The following is a 24,136-nucleotide window of genomic DNA, read 5'->3' on the forward strand; positions in this document are numbered from 1 at the left end:
AGACCAGATCTTGAGTCTAGGCAGCACCAGCACTGGTAGGGAGCTGCAGCTGAGACAAACAGAGTCTTTCATGCCTTCTTTGCATCTCCACAGTATGCTCTCAAGGTAATGAAGACACGAGGAAAGGAAGGAAAATTTTTGGCTGAATTTTAAAGAGACATTGTAACAAAAGGATGTTAGAAGAAATTGGACTCCATTAACAAAAGAGAGATGACATAGAAAGATCAACACTGGTCAGAACAGACTTTAAACAAAATGGATGAAACCATGGCCCAGTTCTTAGTTCCAGCTGTCTGAGGAGGCAAACTCTAATGGCTTCGTTCACACTGACTACCCCATCCAAACACTCTCTTCTGACCTACACAGGCACACATGTGGTGTACATATGGACATGCAGACAAACACTCATACACATAAAAGCAAATAAAATTAAAAGAAAAAAAATTTTAAGTAACAACTAAGAAACAGTGTGGCCCATCTACCCACAAATTCCTCCGTTACCAAATGACAAAGACTCATTTACAAACCGTTACCTCAATAACAGGGGTTTCAGCAACAGCAGTGAGCGTGACTCTGCTTCCCAGAGCTTCTGCTTGCACTACTGTGTCAGCATCTGCTGAAAACGGCCAAGAAGCAACACTGAATGTACATCTGAAAATTCCAGAATTTGTGGGTATAAAAAGAATTTTTATCTCTTCTGTGGCATGAGGTCTTATAACAACTTTATTCTTGAAAACTAAACATGTTTGTGTTGAAAGATCCACCTATAAATAAAAGCAAGATAGTGTGTTAGAAATGGCTCTACTTTTCAAACTGATCACCCAGTTTAAGATTCCTTTTCCCAGTCAAACTAGAAAATCTAAAAAAAAAAGACTCTTGTAACTCATTATTTGATATATAATCAATCCAAAAACAAAAATTTTTTTTGACAGCTAGTGAGGTGACTTGTAGGTAAAAGGTACTTGATGGCAAATTGACAGCCTGAGTTTGAACCCTAGAACTCACTTGGTAAAGGAGAAAACCAATGCCCACAAGTTGACCTTTGACCCCCACACCTGTGGTATGGCATGCATACACCACCCACACATATAAGCAAAAGATAAATAATTCTCTCTACATATGGACTGTGTCCACTCCTAGAAGATTTTCAAGTGAACAAACATATTCACTAAACAGGCATTCTTATTTATTTATTTATTTATTATGTATATAATATTCTGTCTGTGTGTATATCTGCAGGCCAGAAGAGGGCACCAGACCTCATTACAGATGGTTGTGAGCCACCATGTGGTTGCTGGGAATTGAACTCAGGTCCTTTGGAAGAGCAGGCAGTGCTCTTCACCACTGAGCCATCTCTCCAGCCCAACAGGCATTCTTCTAAAGAGGACACTGGACACAGAGGTGCTTCTCAGCCTGAGAAACCCGTCTAGGATGATTTCTATTTCTACATGCTGTGCCAAATCTTACCATAAATCTACAATGCCTTCCCCTGGTTATTTTATATTTCTGTTTTCTTTAATGATCTGGTAACAGATGGGAAAGCGAGGAAAATAAGAGACAGCAGAGAAGGGATGGCTGATGTTAACCGTCGACTACAAAACCTACAGTCACCATGGAAATGGGTCTCTGGACATGCCTGTGGGAGATCACCTTGACTACTTCATCTGAAGTGGGAAGACCCACCCATTTCCTAGCTGGGATCCTGAATTATGTGGAGAGGGGGAGTTGAGAGTAGCATGTATCCAGGGCTCTTTGGTTGCTGATTATGAATATGATATAGCCAGCTGCTTCAAGCCCCACTGTCTTGACTTTGCCTCCATGATGGCCTATACTCTTGGATTGTGAGCCAAAGTAAACCTTTCTCTACCGTTCTTGTCAAGTATTTTATCAACGCAACAGGAACAGAAGCTAAGACAGAGACAATATTATTTTACCAGGTAAATAAGGATATAGAGAAGAGAAAGGGAACAAAACCATCCTTGGCTGGGGAGTACCAGTACAAAATCTGGACATCTCATAGTAGGAATTAACTGACTCTACTCCCTACCCTCCCTACTCACAACTTCCACATGGCCATCAGAGTGAGGAAAAATTTACAGTCTCTAATAGCAGTTGTAGCTGATTGTGTGAGATCCTTGCTAGACATTAAAACTATTGTTTTGCCGGGCGGTAGTAAGTAAATTGGGAGCATGGGGACCTTGGGGGAGGGCTGAGGGGGGAGGGGAGAGGTAGGGAGGGGAGCAGAGAAAAATGTAGAGCTCAATAAATATCAAAAACTAAATAAATAAAACAAACAAACAAAAAAAAAAAACAAAACAAAAGAGCTAGTTCCAGGCCAGGTTCTAAAACTACAGTGAAACCCAGTCTCGAAAAACCCAAATTATACAAAACAAAACAAAACAACAACAAAAAAAAATTTAGAACTTTCAAAGAACAATTTAATCAGTTAGAAAAAGGGGATGGATCTAGGAGTAGTTAGAGGAAATGGGACCAAAACACATAGTATGAATATATTAAATTATCAAAAAATGGAAATATTGTTTAAAAGGGGAGTAAAAGAAGTCAAGTACTGGGCTGGAGGGATGGCTCAGTGGTTAAGAGCATTGCCTGCTCTTCCAAAGGACCTGAGTTCAATTCCCAGCAACCACACGGTGGCTCACAACCATCTGTAAAGGGATCTGGTGCCCTTTTCTGGTCTACAGGCATACACATAGACAGAATATTGTATACATAATAAATAAATAAAATTAAAAAAAAAAAAAGAAGTCAAGTACTTGGTTAAAGGACATCTATGACACCAATGAGACAGACACGGAAAACTCACCTTCTCGCCATTCACACAGATACTGAGAACTCTGATGCTGACTTGGAGCCAACGGTCAGTTGGGTTGAGGACACTAAGGAGGGTCTGTGAAGCAATACCTACACAGCAGGCATGAGGAAATCTCAGTTCCTCGGGTACTGTGGCATTCCCTGCATAAGATCAAGTCAAAATGCAAGTTACAGTAAACATCTGATTAAAAGCACTATTGGCTAAAAGGAAACCATAACACAGGAGTGCCCAATTATAGTCTATAGAATAAATGCTCTAGTAAGAGGACATAAAAAGTCTCAGCAGAAGCTGCCAACAGTTTCTATCTCTTCTATACAGCATTGAGAAGATGAGCAATGTGACAACACAGGTAAAGTTAATCAAATCAGAACTCACAGCGAGTCAAATCTTTGTGGCTATTATGCCCGTTTCCTCTCCCAAGTTATGAGCTACTGACTTGTACAGAGAAGCTCCAGAGCCAGGCGGTGGTGGTGCACGCCTTTAATCCCAGCACTCGGGAGGCAGAGGCAGGCGGATCTCTGAGTTTGAGGTCAGCCTGATCTCCAAGAGCTAGTTCCAAGACAGGCTCCAAAGCTACAGAGAAACCCTGTCTTGAAAAAACCAAAAAATAAAAAAATAAAAAATAAAATAAATAGAGAGAGAGAGAGAGAGAGAGAGAGAGAGAGAGAAGCTCCGGAGGCTCCACTACAGGTGTGCCTGGCTACACAGCGTCTTCACAGCTCTATCTTACACCCTTTCCCTATCCTCACATGGAGGATCCCGGCTCCTCACTGTCATTACATCACATCCGTGAAGAACCAGTGGAAGGTAACTCATTCTGGGAAATGATCCTAAGGAGGACATTTCCTACTTAAAGAAACAGCAAAGCTCAAGTGCAGAGAGAAAGAAATATCAAGACAAAGACACAGAAAGCTGTCAGCATACAGGGTACTGCTGTTCTGAGCCAAGTTCAGTGCCCCTTCATAGAAACATTCTGATGCTCTCACTATAAGACAAAGGAAGAAATTGTAAGAACTTCCCCCCCACAGTAAATATGAGTGAGGCCAACAGGGATCCTGTTTTCTTTAAAAAAAAAAAAAAAGGGAAAAATAAAATAAAAGAGTGGAGCTAGGGAGATGGCTCAGCAGTTAAGAGAACATGTTACTCAATAATGAGGACCTATGTTCAAATCTCAGCACCCATATACGTTAGCCCATGGTCACCTGCAACTCCAGCTCCAAAAAAATCCAACACTTCTGCCTCCATGGGCACATGCATGTGTATATGTGCATACACTCACAAATACACACACATACACCAAAAAAATCTTAAAAATTAAAAAAGAATAAATTTCAACCAACATTTCTTTGAGTAAAATTAGCTTTGTGGACCCATTTGAGAAAATTCAGCCTATACAGAACAACAACAAAAAACTATGACAAGAAAAGTCATCTTACCAAATCCAGACATCATCCCCAAGTCCCATGGTTTGGTTTCACAGTTTGCAGCAACAGGCTGCACAGGAAATGGCTTTGCTGTACTCAGCAGGTTCTGGTGTACAGCAGTAGAACACAGGTTATAAAGAGAGGATGGACCCATCACTCCAGAGGCAAGATTTGGTCCTAAACACATCCCAGAAGCCACATGTTCTGGTGTAACAAGAGGATAAGGAGAACACCCTGAAATCCCACAGACTGGCACGCCTGCATGGCGCTGAGGCAAGGCGGCATTCCCAGATGAAGAGACTGGCCCCAAATACTGCTGGGCCACAGGAGCTGTGTACAGAGAATGTCCAGTCCAGAGTGCCGGGCACAGAGGAGGCTGGTTCTGCACCTTAGCAGCAGAAGTATGAGCTGAAATGTGGGGAGCAAGACTGGGCTGATTTACAGGGGTACAGAGACTAGGAATTTGGCTGCTAGAGTCGCTGCTGGCGGTCGACAAACCGGTGGATGTTATCCTTTGACTCTGGCCCACAGTCTTCTGGGTCAATACAAGGGGGCTTGGTATGACTGGCCCAGACCGATGGCACAGACCTGGCTTGTTCAGGAAAGCCTGGCCAAACAGGTTCTGTTCACTGGGGCCGGATGTTGAATCTACCCCACTAGCTTCCAAGTGTTCCCCACTTCTGGAAGAAATATCTTGACTCGATGTAAAGTTAGGTTCTCCATCTTCAAATCCGCTACTCGGAGAAGCAGTTTCTGCCACTTTTCCTACACCAGGTTCAACCTGGATAATACACGGCAATGATACTTTTTCAGTAGTCTGACTTAGAACTTCGTCTCTTAGCTTCTTCGTAGTTTCTTCCTCTGATGGAGTCGGACTGGCTCGAACAATTGTGGTGCTCAGCTCACTGGTGAGATCACTCTAAGTGTGATAAATTTTCTTTCTTAGTAATCCACAGATAAAACAAAATGTAACAGATTGAAACAATGTTGGTATAAATCTCAAGTAACATGAAATCTACACGATATCCTGAAACAGAGTATACAAAGGAAAACTACAGCAAATATAAAATGCAGGCTTACACATGAAAATTGCACCCATTGTTTTATAAAAAGTCTTACAATAGGAAAGAAATAAAAGGTAAACACCAATTTTATTTAAAACATTTACATAAAGAACCAAAGACAGGCTGGAGAGATGTCTCCGCAGTTAAGAGCACTGGCTGCTCTTCCATGGGCCCTGTAACCACATGGGACCTGCAACCATGTGGTGACTAATAACCATTGTAATGAGGTCTGGGGGCCTCTTCTGGCCATCAGGTACACACACAGACAAAACCCTGTCTACATAATAAATAAATCTTAAGAACCAAAGTCAGCTAACATTTTTCAAATTAAAGGATTCTTTGTAAACTTTATAAAAACTAATATAAATTAGTAAATAAAAGTGTAAGTGGCAGACAAGCTATCTCATTTATCATTTTGGTTGTACTGGAAGTTTATCTTGAACCAAAGCTTTAGAAAAAAAGATATAAAGTGTGTGGTGACAGAGCACGCCTTTAATCCCAGCACTTGGGAGGTAGAGGCAGGTGGATCTCTGTGCATTCAAGGCAGCCTGGCCTACAGAGTGAGTTGAGTACAGAGAAACTCTGTCTCAAAAAAAAAAGAAAAGAAAAGGAAGGAAGAAAGAAAAAAGAAAGAGAAAAGAAACAAAGATATACTAAACAGAAACTAGTTTAATAGTAACAAAAATACAAAAATATGTCCTGAGTGTTGAATAAGCACTGATTTCGTGCTATAGCCTTCACAAGGGTGAAGAAAATAGGATTAAAGAGGACTAGTAATCCAAGAGAGTAGCAGAAAGGCTCCCAGGCCCCATCATTCAGCAGATAAACACTGTGCTAGGAAAACAGAGACTCAGGGGATGGGGGAAGTTAATTTAAATTAAGGATATATAACAAAAAGTCTTATGGAACCCTACTACTTGGTAAGATAATTAAAAATGTAAATTTTAGGCTGGGCAGTGGTGGGTGGTGCATGCCTTTAATCCCAGCATTTAGGAGGCATTGGCAGGCCAGACTCTATGAGTTCAAGAACAGCCTACTCTACAAGAGCTAGTTCCAGGACAGAAAGTGCTGTTACACAGAGAAACTCTATCTCAAACCCCGCCCCCCAAATAATAATAATAAAATAAATAAATAAAAATGTAAGTTTTTTAAAAAAAGTTTGAATGGAGATACACTGTACAGGCAAATAATGCTTCACCTAGAAGATATGGGCTTGGAAATTCCAGGGCAAGGTACAGAATACCTCTCTATAAGTTAATGGTCAGGGAGATCCTAGAAACCCCCAAAACAACATAGGTTACTGCCACTGCTCTTCGGTGCTCACTGTAACTGGATGGTAAAAGCCTATTACTAAAGACACAACATACTTTGGTTGCAGAGCATAGGAAAATAAAGCTAGCACTGACCCAAAAACTTCCTCCCTGCTGGCAAACCTTCACAACATTGAAAGAAGCTATGCTGACCACAGGAAGAAAAAAGTTATCAATAGACTTACACAGTGATGGAACATGCATGCTACAATACTGATCTGTCAAAAGAGATCGCTCACTGGGGCAATAGTGGCATGACTATTACTGGGGTAACCAACTGCTTTCTGACTGGATTTGTGGGCTACTCCATGGGAAGGAATTCATACCTGAGACACTGTAAACCTGGTCAAAAGCCCATGGCCAGGAAGGTCATGGGACCTAGGGGAACCTACTACTATTGTTTTGCTAAAAGCATGTGTTGTCAAAGTATCTCCTAAATATTTATGTTTATACCTGCCAATCAATGCTGCTCTCTTCCTTGGTCAAAGATGCTTCTTTTTGAAGTGAGCAAGAGTCAATGCCAAGACTTAAGTATAAATATATACATACATTAATTCACTCTAAAGATACAGAACAGCAACATGGAAGTTGAACAGGTCAGAATTCCAGTTTGAGTCAAACGTCACTAACACTTTTGATCTTGAAGGCTTACTAAAGAAACAGTCCAAGTGACACCCACCTTGTGGTCCTCTAAGCTTTCAGCAGCAGCTGTGACAGGATAGGTGTTTTCCTGTTCAGACACATAAGTCAGCCTGCTCATATCAGCACGGGAACATGCCAACTCAGACAACTCACACTCTGAGTGGGGCTTCTGGTGATGAGCTAAATTAAGAGAGTCCAGAGCATACCTGAAAGAGAAACAGAAGCATGATGTTAGAATATGTATTAGCAAATGACCACTACTATCTAGCTATAAGCTTGAAGTAACTCAATCACAAATTTTCCATCTTTAATTAAAATAATCAATTATATTCCTGTTGATGACCTACCTGGTAAGCTACCATTAAAGAAAAAGTTGTCTCATTTTCATTAATAAATAGCATATACAAACACATAACAATTAGTTATTCATTCAATAAAAAATTTATTGAATACCTGATATATAGCAGTTAATAAAACCATTTTTAAAAAATACTAATCAAAATGTAAAGTGAGCAACTTTTGCCTGAATAATTACACACACCTAGAAAACACCCATTGACTCAGATAGTCTATATCTGAGAAATTCATCCAGAAAGAAAAAAATTATTGATAAATATATAACACTTCATAAAAGCTATGTTTATTGGTAATAAAGTAGGAAGCTCAAATGCCATACAAGAGGAACTAAGGCATGGCACAAGCTTACAACATAATTCTTTAACTACTAAAAACCATGCTGTTAGGGCTGACGATATAGTTCAAAGGTAGAATGTTTGTTAGCACTGCTAACATCTAACAAAAACCCCAAACCATGCTGCTGAATACTATGCTCTGGCTTAGGAAGAAATTCACAGTATATTAACTAAAACAAAATTCAATGGATGAAGACTAAGAATATGGTGCAATGTCGGATCATGCTCAAAAACCTGGCCAAAACACCCAATGCCAACACAAAGACAGATAGGTAGTTAGATGGATGGATGGACGGACGGGTGGGCGGGTGGATGGATAGGCAGGCAGGCAGGCAAGCAAAAAAGACAGAGCCTTTGCTATGGAACCCACATCTATTTACCACAAACACACACTGGTGTTACTTCTATCTCATTTTGTTTTTCAGCAGCCATATCAGAGACTCCAGTCCAGATCTGGGAAGGGAAGCAAGCTGAACAACCACAGCCTAGGGAGGGCTGTTGAGATGGTTCAGAAAGCAAAGGTACTTGCTGCCAGACCTGATGGCCTGAGTTTGATTCCCAAGAAGTGGAAAGAGAAAACCAACTCCTACAGGTTTTCCTCTGACCTGTAAACAGGCAATGAAGCTTATACATCTTCATGAATGTGAGTACAATCACAAACACAAGGTTAAGAATTTATTCCATAAATGTATCATGAGCATTCCCTCCTAAGGGTAGAAGAGAATGAAGGAGGAAAAATATTTTTTCAGAAATGATGCCTGAATTCACACAGCTTAAAAAAAAAAAAAAAGGCAGCTTGGGGAAAGTTAGTAGATTAGCTCTGAAATCCATTATTTTCTAAACCATAACATTTTTAGTCATTTCAGTAGCTACTCAAATTTGTTCATTTAAGTCAACAGAGAAACACTTAAATGATCTCTTATGAAGCCAGAAAAGACAACATTTTTAGAATTAAAAATTTAAAAAAAAACTATTCATTTTGATGTTATTAAAATAACAAAACATGGGGCTGGAGAGATGGCCCAGAGGTTAAGAACACTGGCTGTTCTTACAGACCTTGGTTCAATTCCCAACACCCACATGGCAACTCACAATTACCTATAATTCCACAGGGGATCCAATGTCTTCTGGACTCCTCAAGCACCAGGAACACACATGGTAACACTTACATCTATATGTTATTCCTACACATGAAGTAAAATAATCTTGGAAGACAGTAAAATACAAAGATACACTAAGCAATACTAGAAAGACTGAATAAACCACGAAAGTCCCTGTCCTGGTTAGCATTAAACTGTCAACTTGACAGTCTAGAACCACCAGGCGGGACTGCTGGCATGTTTGTGGGGACTGACTTGACTGTCTTGGGTGACACCATCCCTAGGCTTGGACTAGCTAAGCACGACTGTCAGTCAGCGAGCAAGACATCCAAGCAGCAATCACAAGGTTCCTGCCTCGAGTTCCCGCCCTGATGTCCCTCAGTGACGGACTGTGACCTGGAAGTACAAGCTGAAATAAACTTTTTTCTCCCCTAAGTTGCTTTTGGTCATGGTGTTTTAACACAGCAACAGAAAGGAAACTAAAACAGGTTCATATGCATTCTGAAATAGTATTACTTTTCATGTTGTTTTTTAAAAAAAAAACCAACAAATACAGAAAAGCAGAGTATAGGATCTGGGAGATGGTTCAGTGATTAAAGTGCTTCCAGGTAGTACTGGGGAACTAAGCTTGAATGCCCAGCACCCATGTAAAGAAAAGCAACAACAAAAGCAAACAAAAAAATCCATCAGCTGTAGCAGTATGTATCTATAATGCCAGCTTGGGGACTAAGAGAGGAGGAACCTAAAGGGCTTGCTTGTTGGCCAAAGCTTAGTGGCTTGAATAGGAGAATGGGCCCTTTCTCAATATAAAATATTGTGTGGGAAACAATGAAGAAATACCACTGGGAAGACAGAGGCAGGAAGATCTCTGTTGAAATCAAGGCAAAGCACAGAGACGTTATTTCAAAAATTAAAAGTAAAGAAATTGAAAAGATATTTTAGGGACCACCTTTAAGAGATGAACCTAGCCAGGCAATGGTGGCACACACCTTAATCCTCAGCACTTGTGACGCAGTAGCAGGCAGATCTCGGAATTCAAAGCCAGCCTGGTCTACAAAGAGAGTGCCAGGATAGCCAGTGCTATAGAGAAATCCTGTCTCAGAAAACAAAAGATAAACCTAAACATGATTTTTTTCTTTTATGATTTTTTTACAGTTTTTTAAACTTAAAAATCAAGGTGGGATATACCTAATCAAAACACATTACATGAAATTCTCAATAATAGAAATAAACAGAAATAAAGTTAAGTAAGCACTTACCCTGATAAGTTGCCAGAAATTTCACTAGGCGAAGAATGACTGAGTGGTGAAGTAGACAGTCTGAATCGCCCCTGGTCTTCAAAGCCAGATCCACCACTCTCAGGAGAGGAAATTGTCAAATCTATCAGAAAGGTATATTCTCCAATAAGAACAGAAAACAATAACAAAAACCACACAATTTAAATGTGATCGATCACTGATACCTACCAACACTTTTAGGTAAGACTATACGATCTTCTTCAAAAGTGACGTGCTTGTCACTGCTGCTTGTCTCACTGACACACTCCTTTTTCCTTCGGTGTTCTCTATTATCTTGTATTTCCTCATGCTTTTCTAAAAGGCAAAGGGATGGTACTCTGGGATTCCTTATTGATGAGTAACTACCAGGTGTTGGAATGGAAACTGAGATAGCTTTCTCAACGGTCTGCACATCTGGTAATTCGTCAATGGAGCATGCCTTCCTCCCTGTGACTGTGCTTCTATTCTCGCTCACGTTCGAAAGACCCGAATCTGGAGAGGCGAGTGTTCTGAGTGACTCTTGAGTCTCACTCTCCGTATTTTCACCATAGAAAGCAGCTGCTGAATCTGCTTTGGATTGCCTCACATTAGCAGCACAAACATTCGCCATACTGATGTCTTGAACAGTGTGCTGTTTGAGCAAACATAAATCCCAAATGTCAGACGTGCCTGCTCTTGAAAAGGGCTCCCATGTACCTTCACAGCTACTAACTTCTGTTTTTGTAAGGTATTTCTCCATATCAAATGCATTGAATCTGTTACTTTTTTCTACATCATTAATTAAGAAATGAGACGTGGAACAGTCCTCTTGTGTATCGTCATCCTGAAAAGTCTTGTCTCTTCTTTTATTTTTAAGTGCCTTCATCATGGCAACCAGCTGGGCAGGATCAGTACTCACAGACACATCGGCAATGGCTGAAGCAATGGTGCTTATTCTAAGTACAGAATCTCCACTGCCAGATAGAATGCTTTTATGTTCTTCAAGTTTGTTATTACTGCAGAAAATGTCCTAAAAATAAAAAACTTTTATTAAACAAACTCACTCTACTTACAAGAACAAGTAGAAATTTGTTTAATCTTTATTTAGTGTAGTCTCCTATCCAAGGATTATGTTCCTAATGGATGTCTGAAAGCACAGATGGCACACCAAACTACTATCTATCTGTCGATATATAGATATATGTACACATATATATACACACACACTATGCTTATTCCTAGGCAACATACATACCTATGCATACCTAAATTTATAAATTGGGCACAGTAAGACATAATTGGAATCACAGGTATAAAACTGAGATGGGTCCAACAGTAAAAACTATAAACATATATTAAAACATTCACCTCTGGTGACAACAGGATACATAATGGTAACCTCCTGCCGAAAGCAATTGGAAGCCAACAGTATATTTAAAAGAACCCCATATGCCCAGGTATATGCAGGAAGATTAAGAATATAGTTATTCTCAATTACACATGAGTTCAAGGCCAGTTTGTGCTACAATAGGCACTGTCTCAAACAAACAAGTAAGCACATAGGGAGATAAAGAGGGAGAAAGAGAGGGAGGGGAGGGAGGGAGGGAAAGAGGGAGGGAAGGAGGGGAGGTAGAAGAGAGGTAGGTAAAGTAAGGAAGGAAGGAAAGATGGAAGAAAGGAAAGAAACAGAAAGAAAGGAAGAGAAGAAGATCTTATTAAACATTAGTAAATCAAGGAGACAGGGTATAATTTCTTGGATAATCAATAATATAGAAAAACATGTAGGAAATTAATAGAAAAATAAAACACAGTCACATACAACCCAAAGGAATACCTAAAGAAAAAGAATAAAGATCAGAGGAAACAAGTAACAAAGAAAGTGAAAAGATTCAAATGGTCATGGACTAGGAATTGCACTGAAGAAATGTACAAAGGTCGGGCGGTGGTGGCGCACGCCTTTAATCCCAGCAGAGGCAGGAGGCAGAGGCAGGAGGATCATCTCTGTGAGCTCGAGACCAGCCTGGTCTACAAGAGCTAGTTCCAGGACAGGCTCCAAAAGCTACAGAGAAACCCTGTCTCGAAAAACAAAAAAACAAAAAAACAAAAAAAAAAAAAAAGGAAAGAAGGAAGGAACAAATGCTACAAAATTGATTTTTTTAAAAATCTTTTTCTATAGTCTTCAATGAGAAGCATCCAAAATAAGAACAAGGGAAGATTAAAAGTAAAGAGCCAGCAAGATGGTTCAGTGGGTAAAGGCAATTGCCTCCAAGATGACCTAAATTCAATGCCTGGAGACCTACACGGTACATAGCAGGAGAGAACTGACTCCTGCAATTTGTCCTCTCATCTTTACACACACACTCTGAGAAACATGCATGGGAAAAGAAATAAATAAATGTATTATCTTTAACTATCAAAAAGTTGTGGGTACAACACAGCAAGCATGACAACCCTAAGGGGAAAAGTTGGTATTTGGTTGATACCAACCTGGGAGGGGGGGACACAACAGGAACAGAGGGAGATGTGTGCAATGGTCAAAGCTGATTAGCTAGACAATTTTGATTTATATGAACCTAAAACTATAGCCTCAAAAATTTAAAGCAAGCCGGGCGGTGGTGGCGCACGCCTTTAATCCCAGCACTCGGGAGGCAGAGGCAGGCGGATCTCTGTGAGTTCGAGACCAGCCTGGTCTACAAGAGCTAGTTCCAGGACAGGCTCCAAAACTACAGAGAAACCCTGTCTCAAAAAAATTTAAAGCAAAAACAGACTCATAATGAGTAACAGACAAACATACAGTCATAGTGTATGATATTAAAACCTAAATAACGGGCTGGAGAAATGGCTCAGCGGTTAAGAGCACTGACTGCTCTTCCAGAGGACCCAGGTTCAAATCCCAGCACCCACATGACAGTACACAACTGTCTGAAAATCCAGTTCCAGGGGATCTGACACCTTCACACCAATGCACATAAAATAAAGATAAATAAATAATAAAAAATAAAAAAAATTAAAAAAAAACCTAAATAACTGAAGGAATAGCAAAATAACTCTAAGATGCAACCACCTTTAGCATTCTTATTTAACAAAGCTCGCATCAATGAAACAAAAACATTAATAAAAAAATGAAAGTAAGCAATAGTTATACGACAGGTGTTCCCTTCAAGCAAACAAACTGCATTTTTAAAACTAAACAAATCCAAATCCATTTAATATGTCTTGATAAAATTTAAATGACTAAGAGCAAAAATATTGAAAACACAGAACAATTAACCTAAAACCAATTATTTTAAATCCTGGAAAGAAAAATAAATAAATAAAAAACAAAAATTAAATCTGCAAAGACAGCTCAGTAGATAAGACCATGTGCTGTTCTGACAAAGGACCGGAGTTCAGTTCCCCACACCCATTCCAAGTGGTTCACAACTGCCAGCAACTTAAGCCCAGTGGTAGGCACCTACTCATATATACACACAGTCCCTACCCTCTCATACACATAATTAAAAATAGTGAATAATATAAAATAATAAAAATAATTTTTTAAAAATTTGGAAAAAATCTCATAAATGCTTGAAAACTGAGCAAGATAAATTTTTTTCATGAGCCTAAGGAATTAGAAATGCATTGCACAGGATGAGGGATATCAAGGAACGCTGGCCTAAATATGTGTTAAGTTTCCAGCACAGCCAAATGGGAAGGAAGATCGGCAGGAGAGGGAGAGATAAAAGTCCTGATACGAAGAAGGAAGGACACTCAATAATGAAAATACGATGAAGCAACACATGAAACAAAAGACAAAACACTGGCTACAGCAAAAACGATGCTCTCTGGAAAAATTCATACTAGATAAATGTTCATATTAGGAAAACAAGACAAAAATTCAGTAAAAAGAATCAGTGAACTACACATTCATCCCAAGAAGTTAGGGAAAAAAACCAGGAGCTCAAGGCCAGTCTAAGCTACATAACGAGTCCTTTTCTAAATAAAATCAATAACAAAAAAAACGCCACACATCTTTAAATCCCAGGACTAGGGAGGTTGAGACAGTTCAAGACCAGCCTGATCTAGATCTACATAGTGAGTTCTAGGACAGCTAGGGCTGCACAGTGAAACCAGACTGTCCAAAGGGGGCGGGGAGGGGGGGAGCTTTTAAAATGTTTCAACTACTTTACAAAAACAAACCACAAGGAAAATCTGCCCAGTCATAAAATGTAGAGGAAAATTATAATAAATATGAAGAGATATAGCATGTTTATAGATTAAGTATTTTGAGATTCAGTATTCTAGAGATTTTAATTTTTCTGTTTTATAGATTATATGTAATATCACTAAAAGTACAAGGTTGTTGGTGGGTTAGTTGTTTGATATATTTAAAAAGTATGGAAATCTTTTTAGATGCCAAGACTTACTATCAAGCAACAATATTTACAAGTAACATAACATAATCAAGAAGATCAAGCAAACATTATCTTGTATATCTGATTTACCACAAAGACAGCACATTAGTGAAACAGAGAAAACATGAACTAATTTTTAAAAAAGTAGATACTATTAGGAATGAAAAAGCTAAACCAAGCATGATAGCTCCTATATGTAATCACAGCACTCAGGAGGCTGAGACAGGAAAACTGACACAAGTTTGAGCCCAGTCTGGATGACACAGATCATCCAGGACTAACTAGCAATATACAGTGAGACTTTATCTTGGAGGAAAAGGTGGGGCGGGGGGCAAGTCACAGATGGAAGAAGACAGGTGAAACTTTCATGCTGGCCAAAGGAGCCTACCAAATATATAAGGAAATCCAATGAATGGAACGTCACATAAAAAACTATGTAAAATCAGTTAAAGTATAAAAGTATTAACTTCATTAGCAATCAATCAGAGAAATACAAATTAAAACAAAGAAGTACCACTACAGAGCTACTCAAATGGCTAGTAATACTGTTTTATATATTCTTCTATATGTACATTATAAACTGATTTTTAAAATGTTCTCATTTGAAGGACACTGTAATAAGACTGAAGCCAGGAAAATAAGGACACAGGTTTTTCTCAAGTGGTCTGAAGCCCTATCAAGGCGCTGAGAGTCCTGTAGGAGAGTCAGAGCTACCTCTGTGCTGCTCTCGTTGGCCGTCAGTGTCACATCATCCTCATCCCCCTGTGAAGGACTCTGTAGTTCTTCAGCCTGCAGTGTAAGTGAGCCTTGACTGAGCTGCACCTGGGACTGTTCATTTAAGTTTCCTATAGGAAATAAACAATATTCAACTTAAAGGCCTATATTACCTCTCATAAATAATCTGAGATAAGAAGTACCAGTCAAAATGATTAATTGTCAAGAAAAATATCTTTGTACTGCAAACATAAGTTGTCTTCAGAAAGATTATTTCAATGACAGACATCTAGACAAAGGCCGGGAATGGAAGGAAGTCTCTGGATTTTAGTCTCCCCTACAAATATTCATATAAACTAATTTAATATACTTTGGTTTCAAAAACTGGTTTCAAAATTATATACTTCTTCAGAATGATAAACATTGAATTAACTGCCAGGCGGGTGGTGGCGCACACCTTTAATCCCAGCCCTTGGGAGGCAGAGGCAGGCAGATCTCTATGAGTTCAAGGCCAGCCTGGTCTAGAAGACCTAGTTCCAAGACAGGCTCCAAAGCTACAGAGAAACCCTTTCTCAAAAAAAAAACCAAAAAAAATAAATAAATAAAATAATAATAATAAAATTTTAAAAAAAAGAACTAACTACACACATAGACCCTTTATCCTAAGTCCTGTGTTTGAATACAGGCTATTTAAGAATGGAGCACATCCTGGGGTTGTAGAGATGGCTGCCCTTCCAGAAGACCCGGATCCAATCCTCAGCATACACTTGGCAGCTCACAACCGTCTGTAACTCTAGTTCTAGAGGATCTGATGCCATTTTCTGCCTCCACAGGCACTACGCATGCACATGATGCAGACATACATAAGACAAAACAACATAAACATAAAATAAGAAAATTTTAAAAAAGAATGGAGCACATATTATACAATATCATATTCGCAGCAAAAGACATTGGGTTATCAAACAGGAATGGCTCAATTTAGCTAACCACAGAAGTTAACTTAAAGTTAGCCTTCTATTAGCCAGAAGTGGTGACACACACCTTCAGGACCTGCAAGTTCAAGGCCAGCCTGGTCTACAGAGTGAGTCTGGGCTAGCCAGGGCTACACGAAGAAACTCCATCTAAAACAAAAACAAAAACAAAAACAAAACAAAATAAAAACCTTTCCCAGGCTGTAGAGATGGCTCAGCGGTTAAGAGCATTGCCTGCTCTTCCAAACGTACTGAGTTCAATTCCCAGCAACCACATGGTGCCTCATATCCATCTGTAATGAGGTCTGGTGCCCTCTTCTGGCCTGCAGGCATACACACAGACAGAATATTGTATACATAATAAATATAAAGAAACAAATTCAGACAAAAAGGACTCTAAATGAGTCACAGTATATTTAAAAAAAAAAACCTTTCCCATAGATATCACAGGAATGTTATGCTATATGCAGGCTATTACACTATAAATTTCAAAGAATTTTCTAAATGGCCAGGCAATAGTGGTGCACACCTTTAATTCCAGCACTCAGGAGGCAGAGGCAAGTAGATCTCTGTGAGTTCAAGGCCAGCCTGGTAAACAGAATTGAGTTCCAAGACAGGCTCCAAAGCACAGAGAAACCTTGTCTCGAAAAACAAACAAAAAACGATGAATATAATTTCTATTATTCCTTAACAGTAATAATTTAATAAGCCAAATTTAACTAGATCATTTGAAATTATTTTCATTTGCTATAGTAGATTATACAAAATCTAGGTGGATTTGGGCTGTCTTCCCCACTTTCAGTTGAATAGAAAATGTGAGGTTCTATAAAAATCAAATCTATGGTGGGAGGTGGTAACGCACACCTTCAATCCCAGCACTCAGGAGGCAGAGGCAGGAGGTTCTCTGGCCAGCCTGGTCTACAAAACAAGTTCCAGGTCAGCCAAGACTGTTACACAGAGAAACCTTGTCTCGAAAAACCAGAAAACAAATAATAATAAAAAAAAACAACAACAACAAATCTACACTCAATGTTGAAAAGTCACAAAGCAGTGTATACATCTTCATACAGACTATGATCACATGATTCACAGATTACGAGTTAAGATAACAGTTCCTTAAAGTCTTTCGTTTAACCCACTACCTGAAAATAAACCTTGGTGAAGATGAGTCACTTCTTTTTCCAAATTACTTCTTGAGACATCCGGTTTTAGTAACGCAAAAGGTTCTCTCTCCTCTGGTGATCTAATAAAATAACCAAATGATGGCTGCAAAAATAATTAGACACAAATTAATCTTTAATTTCCAACCACTTTGAAAAGCTCTAGATTACTTTATCTAATACTACTAAAACATCAAAATGATTCAACAAATCTACTCTTGCCATTTAACTTCAAGCCCAGATCGAACCTTTGAGGTGGTTCTCCATGGCAGTACCTGCCGTGCCCAGGGAAAGACCTGGGTTCCACAGCCAACAGGGGAGAGGAGGAGACGCTTCAGACAAAACCTTCTGTTTGTTCAGGCCAAGCTATCACTTAACCACTGTAACTGGCCTAAAAACACAAGCAATTTACAAGTAACACTCAGGACCGTCACTATTTATTTATTAAGCACTGTTCTGAATGGGGGGGGGGGGGCAGCAAAATGCTGTAGGACTTAAACATAGCATATTTTTTTGCTCTATAGATTAACCTGCAGAAAATATGCCTTGGGCTGGAGAGATGGCTCAGTGGTTAAGAGCATTGCCTGCTCTTCCAAAGGTCCTGAGTTCAATTCCCAGCAACCACATGGTGGCTTACAACCATCTTTAAAGAGGTCTGGTGCCCTCTTCTGGCCTGCAGACATGCACACAGACAGAATATTATATACACAATAAATAAATATATTTAAAAAAAAAAAAAGAAAGAAAATATGCCTTGAAATTAAGCATACTGCCACTTTCATACAAGTTTTAGAAAAACATAGGCTCAAGGACCTTGTTAAAGAGAACTGAATTTGTACTTTTCTTACAAAACTTTCATATCACAGATCTAAAATATGAATTCAGTTTCTGATTGATATTCATTTGGAAGTTTCTTCCATTAACCCAGTATATTGAATATGTGAAACTTCATAATACCAAAATAAAAGTTCTGAGTCAGACTCTTTTCTTAATATCTAATGCTTTGTTCATCTGTTAAGAAAGGAGTTCAGAAAGCTATGCGTGGTGGTACATGCTTATAATCCCAACACTTAGGAGGAAGAGACATGACAGGTGTCTGATTTCAAGCCTAGTTTGGTCTACAAATTTCAGGTTAGCCAGGGCTAACTACATCCCCTATATTAAAAGAGTTCAGAGTCAAGGATAATGGCACACAACTGCATCTGAACAAAGAGTGAGATAAGAAAACTACAAGTTCAAGGCCAGACTGGGCCTCACAGTGAGACGCTGCTTCAAAACAAGATAAAGCAAAAAAGAATGGTTATTTTTATTTCTTCCATAATCTCAAAAACACCAATCTACTCTTTCATGTATTTTATTTTTTAATTCACTGCATTGATAAGATAGTTCAAAAGCATGGTTTCCCAGTACTTGGGAGGCAGAAGCAGGCAGATCTCTGTGAGTTCAAGGAAAGCCTGAGTTACAAAGTTAGTTCTGGGACAGCAGCGCTAAAGAGAGATGCTGTCTTAAAAAATCAAAAATAAAATAAAATAAAGAATGGTTTCATACTTAGGCTCTAAGGGCTGGAGAAATAGCTCGGTAGTTAAGAGTGTGTACTAGGACCTAGGTTCAGTTCCCAGCATCCTTATCAGGCAGCTCACAAGTGCCTCTAACTCTAGCTCCAGGGTCTCCAACACCCTCGTTAGCCTCTGCAAGCATTATATGGATGTGTAAAAATCCATACAGACACAGGTATAACTTCTAAAAATTAATTTGGGGGCTGGAGAGATGGCTCAATGGTTAAGAGAACTGATTGTTCTTCCAGAGGAGCCAGGTTCAATTTACAGTACTCACCAGAAGGCTCACAACCATCTTTAATTTCAGTTCCAGGGGATCTAACTTCCTCTTCTAACTTGCACAAGCACCATGCATGCACACTGTGCACATACATACAAAAAGTAAAAATACTCATATATGTAAATAAATAAATGTTCTACTCAAGTTTAAGAAATTGGCATCCTCCTGAATATTAACCTTCATCAGGCGAGGAAAGGAGACAGACAGAGACCCACATTGGAGCACCAAACAGAAATCTCAAGGTCCAAATCAGGAGAAGGAGAGAGAGCACGAGCAAGGAACTCAGGACCGCGAGGGGTACACCCACACACTGAGACAATGGGGATGTTCTATTGGGAACTCACCAAGGCCAGCTGGCCTGGGTCTGAAAAAGCCTGGGATAAAACCAGACTCGCTGAACATAGTGGACAATGAGGATACTGAGAACTCAAGAACAATGGCAATGGGTTTCTGATCCTACTGCACGTACTGGCTTTGTGGGAGCCTAGGCAGTTTGGATGCTCACCTTACTAGACCTGGATGGACGTGGGTGTTCCTTGGGCTTCCCACAGGGCAGGGAACCCTGATTGCTCTTTGGGCTGACAAGGGAGGGGGACTTGATTGGGGTAGGGGGAGGGAAATGGGAGGAGGTGGCGGGGAAGAGACAGAAATCTTTAATAAATAAATAAATAAATAAATAAATATAATTAAAAAAAAAAAGAAATTGTGATTTCATTATACTGTGCCACAGTCTGAATCTGGCTTGCCCCCCAAAGGCCAATATCCTAAGGACCTAGTGACTAGCCTGTGTCACTGATGAAAGCTGATGGAATCTTTAGGAGGTGGTTCCTAGTAGAAGACAGTTGTACTGTTAAGTGCATTCCCTTGAAAAGGATTGCTGTGGCATAATCCTTCTGTACACTGTGAATACATGTTGCTCTCACTGGTTGATAATAAAAGCCGATTTGGCCTATAGCAAGGCAGAGTAAGGCTAGGCAGGAAAGCCAAACTGGAAATACGGGAAGGAAATGAGGCGGAGTCAAGGGAGGCACAAGGCGGTTGCCCGAGGAACAAGATGGCTAGAGGGCCTTGAAGACAAGTGGCAAATGTAGATTAATATAATAGGGTTAATGAGCTAGTTAATAATTAGCCTGAGCTGTAGGCCAAACATTCTGTAATTAACATAAGCTTTTGTGTGATTATTTGGGATTGAGCAGTCATGATAAAAGAAAAGCTCTGCCTTTGTTTACAGGCAACAGTGGGACCCCAGTCACTTCCTTCCTTGTTTCTCCCTCCCTCCTCTGCCCTCTCTGCTCTCCTATTTAACTCTCCTTTCCTTTTTGGTAGTTTCCTCTGCCATACTCCTGCATGATGTAAAGTGCAGACACAATATGGAGGGAAACCATGACTCTAAACCTTCTTTCTTTAAATGGATCTTAGTCATTTTACTACCATCTTACCCTTAGTGAAGTCAGCTTTAACAAACACCTACAATGTAAAATTTTAAAAATTCTATTGTAACTCAAATTCCCTATGTAGAATAAATTTTGAATCCTTGCACTTTTCATGTTATAATAGGTCATACTTGTCCCCAGCCTTCACCACCTCTCTTCCCCCTTACTAAGCCTATGTCTACTCCTATTCCTCCTGTGTTTTAGGGCTTTCCCCCATACAAGCCTCTGGCAAAGGTAGTGACAATATGGAACTGAACCTAGACAACATGACCTAGATATTCTCTGCCTCCTAGTCCTTCCTGAAGTTCATCTGAGACACCACCAACCCCCACAGCAAAGCCCGAATGATCAGATCCTTGTTATTTATTTACTTTTTAAAGATAATTTCATATGGCTCAGCTCACTTTAGCTTTCAATTTGGGACCCTCAGTCTCCCCAGTGCTGGACTTAAAAGACTTATAATTTCTTAATATCCTACCATGCCTACCTTCACCCTGGCCCCTCACACCAGTCCTATCTGCCTTTGATGGACCATTCTGAGACCTGCCTCTGGGCCTCACACAAATGGTTTTCCTTTACCAGTAACACTGGTTCTCTACATCTCTGGAGGGCTGCCTGTTTTTCACCATTTGATGCAGTTCAATGTCATCCTCTTAGACATTATTCATTTTTTTTTTTTTTTTTTTTTTGGTTTTTCGAGACAGGGTTTCTCTGTGGCTTTGGAGCCTGTCCTGGAACTAGCTCTGTAGATCAGGCTGGTCTCGAACTCACAGAGATCCGCCTGCCTCTGCCTCCCGAGTGCTGGGATTAAAGGCGTGCGCCACCATTCTGAACAGCACAATGAAGCAGCTTTCTACTCTTATTCTTTATAGTACCTACCTCTATATGAACTGCTTTCAATCCAAAATTCTCTGTACCTACCACATTTTTTAAAATCAAAACATTTGAAAACATCTTTGTAAGATGGTGAAATAAATGAATCCTAGAAATCTACCTACCAATCAACCATCTAACAAGACCAAGTGATAACTGCTTCATATGTAGCAACACAGTATAATCTTACACATCCTATGAAACAGCACTACACTTTAGAAATGGAGAAATTGAGGCACAGAACACAGTTCAGTGTCATAGACTTAGTAAGGCAAAAACCAGAACTGAAGTCAGGTCTGACTGATTATAAAATGGAAGCTTTTAACTACTATTCTAGGAAGTTCCTAGTCTGTTCCTAGTCTTACAGTTGCAATGCTCTAACTATGCCATCATAACATTCAAAGTAAAAAACCTGGTACTATGGTCCCCCCACCAAAAATGATACAGAGGTTTGGTCCTCAATGTCATGGTATTGTGAAGTGGTGGGGTCTTTCAGAGGCTTTTCGTCTAAAAGGAATGTGCCCTCATGAAGACATTGGGTAGCTTCAGAAAAGTGACCAAGTTAAGGCAAAAGTGGTTTATCTAAATTAAGTTTGGTTCTCTTTGCTTTCTCTTACACACATATTCCCCCCCTCACATACACACACACACACACACACACACACACACACACACACACCTTTATTACAAGCTGCTACAATGGCACAGGACCCTCACCAGAAGTTGACCACATGTGGCCATCTGGTCCTGATTCCCAGCAAGTGTTCCTATGTCCCGTGTCCAGCCGCACACTGACACGGGTGACTTGTCCTTGAACACATTGCATACTCACTCTTTTCACACTGCTATCACCACCAAGGCAACCAAGAGCTTCTGATCTTTGTGCGAAGAACTCTCCTAGTGACAAACGTAGGTAACTGCCATCGTCTTTGTCGAAATCTGACGTGCCAAGTGATTTTCTCAACAAATGGTAATTAACTGTAGCTACCCAGGATGCATCAAGTGCAGCTGAAGTATTCTGAACATCTATTTTTTCGTCCTAAAAAAAAAGTTATTATTCCATTTTTTACCCTCAACAAGGTTCTTCCCTATTCTTCTAATGTGTAAAGCTAAAAATAAAAGAACTAAGAAAACTTAAAAATTATTTTTTTTTCAAAATGTGGCCCAAAGCATTTAGATAAAACATAAGGATGAGCAGCTACTAAAGTCTATAGAATACCTCAGTTTTGTATCCATGTTGCAATATGCACTATCTCAATCAAATACTAACTGATACAAGTTAGAATATGCACATCTTTACTAAGCATAAAGAGAATTACCATGCATAAAATGTATTTTTAAAAAGCACAGAGGTATCCATGAAAACTTTTGATGTTAAGTAAATGTTAAGTAAATTAAAGTTAAGTTTAGGGGCTAAAGAAATTGGTAAGTGGTTAAGAGTGTGCACTATTCCTCCAGAGGACCCCAAAACCACTCCCAGCACTCACATCTGGTGGCTCATAGTTGCCTGCAATTATAGCTCCACAAAATCTGATACCTGTGGCCTCTGCAGCTACCTGTACTCAAATGTAGCTACTTAAACATACATACACGTAATTAAAGGTAATTTTTTATCTTTTTTTAAACTGACTATGGATGATTTTTATTTTTTTAATATTTATTTATTATGTATACAATATTCTGTCTGTGTGTATGTCTGCAGGCCAGAAGAGGGCACCAGACCTCATTACAGATGGTTGTGAGCCACCATGTGGTTGCCGGGAATTGAACTCAGGACCTTGGGAAGAGCAGGCAATGCTCTTAACCATTGAGCCATCTCTCCAGCCCCCTAAAGATAATTTTTTAAAAGATTCTTTTTGAAAACATTAGGCTAGTAGCCTGAGACGTTGAACTTGATCACCAGGACACATGGTGGAAGGAGAAAACCATCCCAAGGCTGTCCTCTGACTCCACACATGTGTCATGTACACACATGCTGGCCCTGAGTACTCCTACCACAGACACACACAGAATAAATAGATGCAAACCTTTTTTAAAATAAAAATATAGTCACTGTTTTACTGTTAGTCCTGTTATATACAGCACTGGAAATGCAGTACAGGGTTTCACATACCAAGTAAGTGCTATGCCAGGAGCCTACACTCCCCTCCAAAGATATATTTTACTATTATCAGTTTTCAACTAGTAGTTTAGAACAAAAAAGTAAAAGTTGCCATAAAGTGAAAAAAAAAAAGTTAAGTAACTCTATAGTAACTGCTGGGGTAGGAGATTTTTTGATCTAAATTTAAATTAAAACCAGAAAAAAAAATTAAACCTAGGTTAGAACAAGTAATAGCAAACCTGTATAAAGGGATGTTCTTTATTGAATTCTTCTTCATCTTTTGCAATTAAATCCAATGCTTCAGCTTAAAAAAGAACAAGTTCACATAAT

The 24,136-nt window shown here is 39.5% G+C and overlaps 1 protein-coding gene across 2 annotated transcripts in view; it reads right to left on the reverse strand.

The window, feature by feature from the left end:
- The window catches only part of LOC121438782 (nucleoporin SEH1), a 107,290-nt gene that overhangs the window by 33,089 nt on the left and 50,065 nt on the right, over nt 1-24,136 (reverse strand). For both annotated transcript variants that reach the window (XM_041639206.1, XM_041639202.1), the window contains 10 exons: nt 24,046-24,110; nt 22,538-22,744; nt 17,546-17,669; nt 15,430-15,560; nt 10,532-11,351; nt 10,325-10,445; nt 7,311-7,479; nt 4,270-5,176; nt 2,825-2,973; nt 534-764 (listed from right to left, as the gene is read on the reverse strand). In XM_041639206.1, coding sequence (XP_041495140.1) covers nt 534-764; nt 2,825-2,973; nt 4,270-5,176; nt 7,311-7,479; nt 10,325-10,445; nt 10,532-11,351; nt 15,430-15,560; nt 17,546-17,669; nt 22,538-22,744; nt 24,046-24,110 — 2,924 coding nt within the window. The remainder of the gene's footprint in view (nt 1-533; nt 765-2,824; nt 2,974-4,269; nt 5,177-7,310; nt 7,480-10,324; nt 10,446-10,531; nt 11,352-15,429; nt 15,561-17,545; nt 17,670-22,537; nt 22,745-24,045; nt 24,111-24,136) is intronic.

Source organism: Microtus oregoni, unplaced genomic scaffold, assembly GCF_018167655.1.
Source record: "Microtus oregoni isolate MIOR12 unplaced genomic scaffold, Mior012 000057F_ref0000458, whole genome shotgun sequence".
In the NCBI taxonomy this organism is placed as follows: domain Eukaryota; kingdom Metazoa; phylum Chordata; class Mammalia; order Rodentia; family Cricetidae; genus Microtus; species Microtus oregoni.